At 44.8% G+C, this 12441-nt stretch overlaps 1 protein-coding gene across 7 annotated transcripts in view; it reads left to right on the top strand.

Annotated features, from left to right (window-relative positions):
* GPHN (gephyrin) overlaps positions 1–12441 on the top strand; it is a 464667-nt gene that overhangs the window by 406753 nt on the left and 45473 nt on the right. For all 7 annotated transcript variants that reach the window (XM_066612401.1, XM_066612402.1, XM_066612400.1 and 4 more), the window contains 3 exons: positions 860–918; positions 3168–3321; positions 10713–10834. In XM_066612401.1, coding sequence (XP_066468498.1) covers positions 860–918; positions 3168–3321; positions 10713–10834 — 335 coding nt within the window. The remainder of the gene's footprint in view (positions 1–859; positions 919–3167; positions 3322–10712; positions 10835–12441) is intronic.

Below are 12441 nucleotides of genomic sequence, written 5' to 3'. Positions count from 1 at the left end.
TCCACATTTCTGCCCCTTCTGCCATCTCTGATGTTTGTCATTCAGTTTACTCCATCTTCCCCTTGCTCCCACTGGCTTGCCTTTTGGTCTTCTTGACTGCCCCACTTTCCTGTCATCTCCTTCCCTTCTCTTCTTGGTAATCTCTTCTCCCTGCCTTGGTCTCATCTTCTCTCCTTTCTCTCATCTTTTTCTCTGCTTGCCTATCTTATCTCTGTCCTGCCTCTTCTCATTTTCTAGCTTCCATTTCCTTTTGCGCTTTCTTTTCTAGTTCGCCTTATCTTCTCCCTTTCATCTCGCCCCGTCTCCCTGCTTCTGTCTTTCCTCATCCTCTCATCTCTGTCTCTGCCTGTCCTCTCCCTGCCTCATTCTGGCTCCCCCTTTAAATCCTTCCACCCAGTTACCATTCCTTCTCCACAACCATTCTCAGTTGTGTGGTATCTTGTGAGAATCAGCATGCCAGTGCCAGACAGGAACATCACAGAGTCACACAGAGTCTCACAATATCTGGTCATGCTTTCCTCTCTGGGTGCTTTCAGCAGCTCAAGGCCCCAATAGGACTGAGGCTTGAAATAGATACTTTCATTACTCTTTTGAGTTTCTCACACACACAAATGCAGAGGATACATTAGGCAATGGATCATTTTTTCTCCATTATGGTAGACTTATTGTAACATCAAGATTTTAATATTCCCTTGAACAGATTTTTAAAACTCAAGGTTATGTTTGGACCATATAATCTTAAATCTGTCATGCCATAACATAAATTCATGCATCCATAGACAGCGCAGGCTGATGAGAAATAGTAGCAGTTTAGCTTCAGATCTATTAACACAATACTACCTTGTTTCTCTAAATACAGGGCACTGAAGAACTTGAGGTGCGCATTCTGGTGCAGGCTCGACCAGGCCAAGATATTAGGTCAGTGAATTACTTGACTTCATAATTGCATACTGCTTTTAAAAATAAAGTAACAGTCAGTTTAATATTGGTCTAGTACAGCAGTCTTCAGTGGGTCAAGAGCTGAGGCACCTTCAATGTTAAGTTGCAACCCAAGATCTGATGTGGAGCCCAGCAAAAGGGTGGAGTATGTGGGAGAGAACCTAAGCAGTGACAAGATGGAATGCACAGAAAAAAGCTAGTTTACAAATCTAAGAAATAGCTGTACATCTTAAAAACAAGCAAACAAAAACATGTACAGTTATTCCAAGTACATATAAATCTCCTGGCACCAAGCTGTATGGCCATAATAAGAGTCAGCACAGACCATCTTTACGCAATTCAGAGTAGTTGTGTCACAAATGCAGAACTGAAAGTACATAACTAATTTGAGCATAGCTACACTTTACACATTACATATGCACATATATTTATTCAGGCTATTACCAAGGAATTAAGCATGAAGACATTCTGAAAAACAGATGCCAAAAATTCCTGAGAGGAAATATAATACTTTTAAATTACAACTCTCATCTATCCTTACAGTATATGTGAATTATAAATGCTTTCTGTTAAGTAATATAGGAAAAGAAGTTCTCAAGGTTTTTGATACGCAATAAGACTGGTTCATAAGGCAAAAATGGTTTTTGACTGTTTTCTGCCTGCTGCATACTGCATCTACTGTACATACTTGCCTATAAGTTGAAAAATTTATGCCCAAAAATTGAGGCTGAAAACCTGTGTCAACTTATTCATGGGTCAATGCAGCAAATAAAGCAGAAGCTTCCGGGAAGCTTAGATGCTGTCTGTTGAAGGAGAAGTGAAAAGCGGTGTGCCCCAAGGAACTGTCCTGGGACCGGTGCTTTTCAACCTCTTCATAAATGACCTGGAGACAGGGTTGAGCAGTGAGGTGGCAAAGTTTGCAGACGACACCAAACTTTTCCGAGTGGTGAAGACCAGAAGTGATTGTGAGGAGCTCCAGAAGGATCTCTCCAGACTGGCAGAATGGGCAGCAAAATGGCAGATGCGCTTCAGTGTCAGTAAGTGTAAGGTCATGCACATTGGGGCAAAAAATCTAAACTTCACATATAGGCTAATGGATTCTGAGCTGTCTGTGACAGATCAGGAGAGAGATCTTGGGGTAGTGGTGGACAGGTCGATGAACATGTCAACCCAATGTGCGGCGGCAGTGAAGAAGGCCAATTCTATGCTTGGGATCATTAGAAAAGGTATTGAGAACAAAACAGCTAATATTATAATGCTGTTGTACAAATTGATGGTAAGGCCGCACCTGGAGTACTGTGTCCAGTTCTGGTCACCGCATCTCAAAAAAGACATAGTGGAAATGGAAAAGGTGCAAAAGAGAGCGACTAAGATGATTACTAGGCTGGGGCACCTTCCTTATGAGGAAAGGCTATGGCATTTGGGCCTCTTCAGCCTAGAAAAGAGGTGCCTGAGGGGAGACATGATTGAGACATACAAAATTATGCAGGGGATGAACAGAGTGGATAGAGAGATGCTCTTTACACTCTCACATAACACCAGAACCAGGGGACAGCCACTAAAATGGAGTGTTGGGAGAGTTAGGACAGACAAAAGAAAATATTTCTTTATCTAGCGTGTGGAACTCCTTGCCACAGGATGTGGTGATGGCATCTGGTCTGGATGCCTTTAAAAGGGGATTGGACAAGTTTCTGGAGGAAAAAATCCATTACGGGTTACAAGCCATGATGTGTATGTGCAACCTCCTGATTTTAGAAATGGGCTGTCAGAATGCCAGATGCAAGGGAGGGCACCAGGATGAGGTCTCTTGTTATCTGGTGTGCTCCCTGGGGCATTTGGTGGGCCGCTGTGAGATACAGGAAGCTGGACTAGATGGGCCTATGGCCTGATCCAGTGGGGCTGTTCTTATGTTCTTATGTTCTTACATCATGGCTTGTAACCCATAATGGATTTTTCCTCCAGAAATCCATTCCTTTTTCTGGGCATCTTGCCCCAGCATGAGGACCATTCCAAGTCCTTGTTCTTTCATAAACAAAACAGTAGCAGCAGGGTTGCTGTGTCTCACCATAGGCCACATTGTAACCTGTGCATTTAAGATAACTGGTCTAGTCAAAATAGCTTTTGAAATTTTATCAGAGATTGTTTATTATTGGAGACTGGTCAACTATTTTCAATCTATTTTGTTTGTATTATTTTTATTTTGTGTTTGTGTGTGCATGCCTTTTCAGACCTATAGGACATGACATTAAAAGAGGTGAATGTGTGTTGGCCAAAGGAACCCACATGGGTCCATCAGAAATAGGTCTCTTAGCAACTGTTGGAGTAACAGAAGTTGAAGTTAACAAGTTTCCGGTCGTTGCAGTGATGTCCACGGGGAATGAGGTAAAGAAATATCTGCTAATAACTTCCAAGTCTTCTGCAAGCATGGTAGTTGTACCAATGATGGACAGCATTTACGATGGTCCGTCGTTCATTTACTATACAGTAGCACAGCAGTAGTTGAAACTCCTTACCTTTGGGTGGATGGTGTTGGTATTGCCCTTAAGAGTCCCCAGAGGCCTCCTCCAGGTTGCACCAGGCCCCCACAGGCCTCAGAATGACCCACAGAAGCCTTCAGAAGCAACACAACATCACACAAAGGTAAGATCACATAACAGCAACATCACTTCACAGTGGGGTTTGGTGAACGGAACCCCATCGTTAAACAATGCATATCTGTATTCACTTTCCACCATCTTTCTATAGGTTATTTCCAATGGTAACGATACTTCTATGCTATTTTTGTTTTGTAATTTTTATGCCAACATTTGAAGGAAGATGCATTCTTTAAAAATGCAGTCAAGTAGACAAAAACTATTCAGGTGATTGTATAAATGATAATGTTGATAATGATAATATAAAATGTTGCAAGCATATCCAGCACTGTTTATGAAACAGAGAGACTAGTTGGCAACCTTCAGTCTCGAAAGACTATGGTATCACGCTCTGAATGGTGGTTCTGGAACAGCGTCTAGTGTGGCTGAAAAAGCCGATTTGGAAGTGACAATCCCTTCCACACTGGGAGCGAGTGCAGTCTGTCCCTGGTCTGTCTCCCTGGCTATGGGCCTTCCTTCTTTGCCTCAGTCTGTTGGCCAAGTGTCTCTTCAAACTGGGAAAGGCCATGCTGCACAGTCTGTCTCCAAGCAGGCCGCTCAGAGACCAGGGTTTCCCACCTGTTGAGGTCCATTCCTAAAGCCTTCAGATCCCTCTTGCAGATGTCCTTGTATCGCAGCTGTGGTCTATCTGTAGGGCGTCTTCCTTGCACGAGTTCTCCATAGAGGAGATCCTTTGGGATCCAGCCATCATCCATTCTCACAACATGACCGAGCCAACGCAGGCGTCTCTGTTTCAGCAGTGCATACATGCTAGGGATTCCAGCTCGTTCCAGGACTGTGTTGTTTGGAACTTTGTCCTGCCAGGTGATGCCGAGAATGCGTCGGAGGCAGCACATGTGGAAAGCGTTCAGTTTCCTCTCCTGTTGTGAGCGAAGAGTCCATGACTCGCTGCAGTACAGAAGTGTACTCAGGATGCATGCTCTGTAGACCTGGATCTTGGTATGTTCCGTCAGCTTCTTCTTGGACCAGACTCTCTTTGTGAGTCTGGAAAATGTTGTAGCTGCTTTACCGATGCGTTTGTTTAGCTCGGTATCGAGAGAAAGAATGTCGGAGATCGTTGAGCCAAGGTACACAAAGTCATGGACAACTTCCAGTTCATGCACAGAGATTGTAATGCAGGGAGGTGAGTCCACATCCTGAACCATGACCTGTGTTTTCTTAAGGCTGATCGTCAGTCCAAAATCTTGGCAGGCCTTGCTAAAACGATCCATGAGCTGCTGGAGATCTTTGGCAGAGTGGGTAGTGACAGCTGCATCGTCGGCAAAGAGGAAGTCACGCAGACATTTCAGCTGGACTTTGGACTTGGCTCTCAGTATGGAGAGGTTGAAGAGCTTTCTGTCTGATCTGGTCCGGAGATAGATGCCTTCTGTTGCAGTTCCAAAGGCATGCTTCAGCAGGACAGCGAAGAAAATCCCAAACAAGGTTGGTGCAAGAACACAGCCCTGCTTCACTCCGCTTCAGATGCCAAAGGGGTCTGATGTGGAGCCATCAAAGACAACAGTGCCCTTCATGAACTTGAGGAAAGATCTGATGATGCTGAGGAGCCTGGGTGGACATCCGATCTTGGGGAGAATCTTGAAGAGGCCGTCCCTGCTGACCAGGTCGAAAGTCTTTGTGAGATCTATGAAGGCTATAAAGAGTGGCTGTCGTTGTTCCCTGCATTTCTCCTGCAGTTGTCTAAGGGAGAATACTATATCAGTGGTGGACCTGCTGGCTCAGAATCCACACTGCGATTCTGGATAAAAGCTCTCTGCAAGTACCTGGAGCCTCTTTAGTGCAACTTGGGCAAACAGCTTTCCTGCAACGCTACGGAGAGAGATGCCGTGGTAGTTGTTGCAGTCACCCCTATCGCCTTTGTTCTTGTACAGCGTGATGATGTTTGCATCCATCATGTCTTGAGGTACTCCACCTTCTCTCCAGCAGAGACAGAGGATTTCATGCAGCTCAGTGACGATGATCTCTTTGCAGCACTTTAGGACTTCAGCAGGGATGCTGTCTTTTCCAGGTGCCTTGCCAAAAGCAAGGGAGTCCAGGATCACGTGAAGTTCTTCTAGGGTTGGTTCACTGTCAAGCTCCTCCAACACAGGCAGGCACTCAGTGTTGTTCAGCGCTTCTTTGGTGACTACATTTTCTCTGGAATATAGCTCAGAGTAGTGCTGCACCCAGCGTTCCATCTGCTGCACTCGATCCTGGATGACCTTGCCTGCGGCAGACTTCAGAGAGGCAATTTTCTTCTCCGTTGGACCTAGGGCCTGCTTGATACCAACATACATCCCCTTGATGTTGCTCATGTCAGCTGCTATCTGTATCTCGGAACAGAGCTGGAGCCAGTAGACGTTAGCACATCTCCTGGCAGTCTGCTGCACTTTGCTGCGAACAGCTTGGAGGACCTGCAGGTTGCGTTCACTGGGACAGGCCTTGTATGCTGCTTGAGCTCTCCTCTTTTCCTCAGTGACTGGTGTCAACTCCTCAGAGTGGGCTTCAAACCAGTCTGCCGCCTTGTTGGTCTTCTTGCCAAATATGGACAAAGCAGTGTTGTAAACGGCATTCTTGAAATGATCCCATTGTTGGATGCATTTGCGTCGGCCGGGCCTGGAAGAGATTCCTCAAGCGCTCATGCAAATTCCTCCACTTTTCTCTGATCCCGGGTCTTGCTGGTATCAATGCGAGGTCTTCCTTCCTTTTTCGTGTGATACAGTCGCTTTGTTTGCAGTTTCACTCTGCTGCGCACCAGGGAGTGGTCAGTATCGCAGGCAGCACCCTGATAACTGCGTGTGATCTTGATGTTGGGAAGGCTGGAGCGTCTGGTGAGAATCAGGTCGAGCTGGTGCCAGTGTTTTGATCTTGGGTGTCTCCAAGAGACTCTGTTGGGGCTTTGTGTTGAAGAACGTGTTGCTGACACAGAGACCGTGATGACAGCAAAACTCTAGCAGGCGTTGGCCATTTTCGTTCATCTTCCCAGTGCCGAACTGACCTAAGCAAGTGGGCCACGAACTGTTATCAGCACCAACTCTAGCACTGAAATCGCCGAGGATGAACAATGGCTCTTTTACGGGGATCTTTTTGATAGTGGTGGCCAGGTCATCGTAGAATTTGTCTTTGGCTCCTGCTGGAGACAACAGAGTTGGTGCATAAGCACTGATGAGAGTGACAGGTCCTGCTGATGACTAGAGCTGCAGGGACAAAATTCTTTCACTTCCCACAGTAGGTGGGATGATGGATTCCAGCCGGATATTTCTGACCGCAAAGCCAACACCATGTTCCCTGGTTTCGTTTGGTGGTTTTCCCTGCCAGAAAAATGAGAAATTTCTCTCCTTGACAGATCCGGAATCTGGCAGCCTCGACGATGTCCATCTGCAGTCTGCCCAGCTCCATGTCGATGACAGCTGTTTTGCATGTGTCGTCTATTTCTTGCAGGTCATCAGAGAAGCCAGGTGTCATTGTCCTTACGTTCCAGGTGCCCAGCTTTAGGGCAGGAGTTTTCTGTTTTATGGTGCATGGTGCAGAGTTGTCGATCCGCTTGTCGGTTTTCACCCTAAACCCCACGCCCCCCGTGAGGTTAACAGACCGTGGCGAGGCAACACCTTACTGGCTGGGGACTGCCCAGCTTAAGGCGGGCGGTAGCTGCCCAATGAGATGCAATGATCTCTCCCACCATCGGAAGCAGCCCCTGGCGTCACGCTCTACGCCAGTCGAGCGAAGACTTATAACCGGTAAACTGCTGCTTCCCGTGTTGTGCCGACGCCATATGGCGAAGTTGGAATGTCCTTTCCAGTGCGCGAAGCCTGGGTAAAGAAGGTATGGAGGATAGGTTGTTACCCATGCAGCAAATCCCCCCTCTCCACGTCGCTGGAATGGTCCAATGGAAAGGCAGAAGCCAATAGGGTTGGTTCCAGTGGCGTCGCAGGAGTTGCCAGAGCGTGACTGTGTACAGCCGCGAACTGCCTCAGGGACTCCGGCTCCAGATTTTGCCTCGATGTTGACTCCTGAAGCCTTTTCCACAACTGGATATAGCCACAAGGCAGTGGAGGTTTGAGGTCAGTTTTCTTCTCTTAGATGAGCTGCCTTCCCAGGCTGACGAGTCCCATCTACCCGGAAACAGAGAGAGAGAGAGATCAAATATTGCCTTAGGTTTTGGATGAGGAGGGAGCGAGAAAGCAAAGACTCAAAAGTATAGAAACATGAGCATTCTATGAAGATTAACATGTTTGTTTTACCAGCTTGCCTCCTGAATAAAGGCTCTAAGCCAAGCAAGAGAGGGTTAGGGAAATTCTTAAAGAAAGCAGGAGCTCATGTTGAGGTAGAGAGGCTTGACTGTGGTGTGGCTTGCAATAATAAACAAGTTTTAAAATAGATTTGGAAAATAAATTCAGAATATAGACTTATGGTCCAATCCTATCCTTACCCCCTGCATGGTTCTAGCCAAGAGTTTGTTGAGGTGGATGTGTAAAACTTTTTCGGCTTATAAAAGTTGTTTTTCCCAAGAAGCCCAGGGAGGTGACTATGGTAACAAGGCACAATAAGCTGTTTCAGCAAGATTTGGAGCTGGAAAGCTTCATCTGAATTTTGGAGGTGTGAAAATTCCATTTATGTTTAATGAATAAACAGGTCTTCATTCAGATTTGGAGTACTGAATTCCATGGAGTAGTTAATGGGGAGGTGGGTACTAAGTTTGGTTTTCCTGGCCTCTAAAACTGTGGCTTCTTGCCATCAGTCCTGTAAGTAGATACGTTACTGATCTGTTTGTTTGCTCTCCACTCAAACATCTAGCACCAAGTATGTGTTTAGATGTATGTCTCCTGCACATTTTGAGTTAAAGGAAACAAGCAGAAATAAAATATTGACTATGTAGCAGTTGGCTTAAATGGCCTTGTTTTTCTCCTTGGCAGGATGTCTTAATGGTTCTGCTGTGCCCTGCTTGCTTCAATAATTCAATTATGCAAGTGCAGCAACTTCAGACAATTTCCACGTGGCTTCCACAAAAAGGGGGGGGGGAAACAGTACGTACAAAGGAAAAAAAATTTCTTTTTAAATCTGACTTGCTTAATAGTTTTCTAGCATTGCCTTTGGACAAAGGCACACAAGTTCCATTCAGGTTACAATCATTCTAGCACTGACCCACGATGAAAGACTTGTCAGAGGCAACATAATACAACCATAATACAACCTGAGTTACTGGATAACATTAAGACAAAACTGACTGTTTAGCCTGTACAGGTGTACAGCCCCTGTATCTGCAGGGGCTCCGTTTCGGGGACTCCCACAGATAATGAAACTGCAGATCAGTGGCGTTGCTAGGGAGGTGCGGGGGGTGCGGGCCGCACCAGATGACGCACAAGGGGGGGTGACGTGCACTAGGAGGGTGATGCACTAAAATCACAGTGGTTAGGCGTAACCCCATCATGTTATATACCATTGGATGCGGAATCTCCAGCAGAATACAATGCAAAAAACGCGAGTGAATTATCTCCTTTCTATCAAAAGATATTGGCAAAAAACCAAAAGATATTGGCAAAAGATCTATCTTTTTCTATCAAAAGATATTGGCAAAAAACCGGAAAACAAAAAATGCATGGAGCCCAATGCATCTATCTTTCTATCAAAAGATATTGGCAAAAAACCAGAAAACAAAAAATGCATGGAGCCCAATGGAAAGTGAAACCAAGCCATATCATGCATTTACTCGTGAGTAGGTGAACTCGCCTTAGTACATCGGAAAGGGCAGGCTGAGAGGAATCCAACAACACCAGAATGATCCTGATCCAATGAATGTAGCCCCTAAGAAAACACCCAAGAAGGAGGACCCTCCCTCCAAGCTGGCAAATGTATTGAACCCTATGGAAAGCAGAACTAAGCCACATGGTTGCGTTTACTCGTGAATGAGCAAATGTACCTTGGCTCCTGGACAGGTCAGGCAAAGGGAAATGTGAGGCCACCAGAATGGTCCTGATTTGATGCAACTGGAGCTCAACAGATGCTCCAGAAGGCAGCTCCCCTCTCATAAAAAGAATGAAACAGAGGCTTGACAGGGTAAAGTGAAATTTTTTCTGTTTTAGGCTACAATTCTATCCACACTTTCCTCAGAATAAGCCCCACTGACTATAATGGGACTTACTTCTGAGTAGACAGGCATAGGATTGGGCTGTAAGACTTGTAAAGCCAGGTGGGTCCTGATAGTGATATGCTTGAAATATAAGAACTTAAATTGAACTGGGTACTGGGTAGGGGTGAAAATCTTACTGATTCTTTGAGGGGGTGTTATTGCAGGCAGGTTACAGAGAAAATTCATTTGGTGGAACAGGGCTGGCTTTCCCTTATTTATTTATTTTACTTTAATTTATAATTATTTATTTTAATTTGCTTTATGATGGGTCCTGGACAGATTGTCATTCTAAAAAGTGGGTCCCAGTGATAAAAGTTTGAGAACTGCTCCAATAAGGTGTTAGCAAGTTGACACCCTGGGGGGAGATGACACTACTAGGGGCAAAAATCACTAAAATCACAGTTTGTAAAAATATTACCATCATGTTATATATCAATCAATGTGTAATTTCATGCAGAATGCAATGAAACAAACTGCATTGAAATATCTTTATTTTATCAAAAGGTACAGCCAAAAAACCAGTGGGGGCGGGGTGATGGTAGATCACCACGCCCACCACCTGGAGTTTTGCCCTGCCCACTGCATGGGGGTAACACACTGGCCTCCCGCACTGGGTGACACAAACCCTAGTGACGCCACTGCCGCAGATACAAGGGAACACTATATTGATAATTTAGTAATATAGATAATATAGTAATGCCCCTGTGCCCATTACGAGTTACTTTGTTTACAGTAGTAGTACTCATTGCATGGGTTAACATTTTTCCTTAACCGAAGAACCAAACGTACAGGCAGTAAGCCTACACACTACAGAGAGTGTAACAGGAAGCAGCCCTCTAGTATGCAGGCTGGAGGGAGTGGGGGGGGGTCTCCCCTGGATCTGGATATCTGTGGATAAGTGAAACTGTGGTTACTTGATCCAAGGATACGTCAGCCTGTCTGTACAAAACTGATATTTCTATATTCCATTTACTGTGAAGATGAATTTTCAAACATTTTGTTCTCTGGCTTTATAGCTACTGAATCCTGAAGATGACCTTTTGCCGGGAAAGATTAGAGACAGTAATCGTTCAACTCTTTTAGCAACAATTCAAGAACATGGGTACCCAACAATCAACTTGGGAATTGTGGGAGATAAGTATGTATTGCATGTTAATATCTCTTATCTTCCAAAATACTATTGTGTCTATATGTTTGACAATAATGTCAGCTTTGTTTTTTGAAGCATAACATTTTTTTTGAAAGATATAAACAAAATGTTGGCAATTTTGACATGTTGAGGCCAGGGGTGCATTTGCCCAGCTTCAGCTGCTGCACCAGCTGTGGTTGTACTTGAGTCAATCAGACCTGAACACAGTGATCTGGATTGCTGTAGCACACTCTACATGGGGTTGTCCTTGAAGACAGTTTGGAAGCTGCTGTTAGTGCAGAATGCAGCAGCCTGAATGGTTACTGGAGTTAGGTGGTTTGATTCTGTTGGACCACTGCCTCAGCGAATACACTGGTTGCCCATTTGTTTCCAGGCCCAATTCAAGGTGCTGGTATTGACCTTTAAAGCCCTTCTTGGTTTTGGTCCAGGTTATTTGAGGGACTGATTTCTCCCATACATTCTGGCTCGATCTCTTAAGTAATCTGAGGGGGCTCTCCTACAAGTGCTGCCTTTATCCCCTCACCTTTAGGGTATATTCAGCTACAGCTTGGAGAAAGTGTTTTCATACTTCTTTCAGGCCGCTGCTGTTTTGGTGATTAGGTGTCTTTGGTGTCACTGTTTTTAAAGAAGGGCAGACAGTATCTATCATTGGTGGAGAACCTCTTCTTTTCCAAGCAGTTATCACAATGGTCATTGAATGCAGACAGACCAAGGAGACAAAGAGATTTTTAATGCCATGCATGTTTTGTCTACATATATACCAAAAATGAGCTTTTTAAATACATAGTAAGCAGATGTTAATGGCTTTGTTTGAAAAAGTTTGTCTTTATAATATCCCAGTCTAACCATTTCTTCCTCTCTTAACTTCACTTGTATTTATTGTTGCATTTCTGTCCGTGGACTTCTTAGTATTTCATATGTCTAGAAACTTTGAAGCCTAATAATAGAAGTTCAGGCTATGTTGCAGCAGAGTTTAGTTAAAACGGGCTACCTTTTCAGGACACTTGTAGGATGACCTTGGAAAGGGGTTCTAGATGAATTTCTGAATCCTAATGATAGGCCTGTGTCTTCTAAGTGTTGATTTTCTTTATTATATACCTCTGCTTGCTTCTTGTTTACTTGTGAAAATGTGTCCCCATATACACCTCAGCTCTCAGAAGCAGTAGTTATTTTGATTATTCTGCATTCATGTAAGTTTTTGGTAGTGAGGGAAAAATAACTGCAGTTATTCCACTCAATATATACCATGGCAGCATTTTTCTGTTGAATAGTCCAATTCAGAGAGAGCCGTCATGGTAGGTGATGACTCATGAGATTTTTCACATTAGAAGTGATTGTTTCCACACTGATTGTATAGATCACCATTATGACACATTTACAGCCCAATCCTAACAGGCAGCCCAATCCTGAGCTGCCCGAGGCACCCCCACTTGCATCCAGCTACTGCGGGAGGCACCTCGGGAGTAGGGGACGTATGTCCCCTTCCCCCGGGTAAGGGAGGCAGCCCCGCAATGGGGCTACTCTCTTTAGTAAAGTAAAGTAAAGGTGCTCGTGTAAGGCACGCAGCCTCCACGAGCGCCTAGGATCCTGCGGAG

The sequence above is a fragment of the Tiliqua scincoides genome, chromosome 1 (assembly GCF_035046505.1).
Source record: "Tiliqua scincoides isolate rTilSci1 chromosome 1, rTilSci1.hap2, whole genome shotgun sequence".
Lineage (NCBI taxonomy): Eukaryota > Metazoa > Chordata > Lepidosauria > Squamata > Scincidae > Tiliqua > Tiliqua scincoides.
The sequence above is the reverse complement of the archived record's forward strand: the minus strand, read 5'-3'. Positions and strand labels throughout refer to the sequence as shown.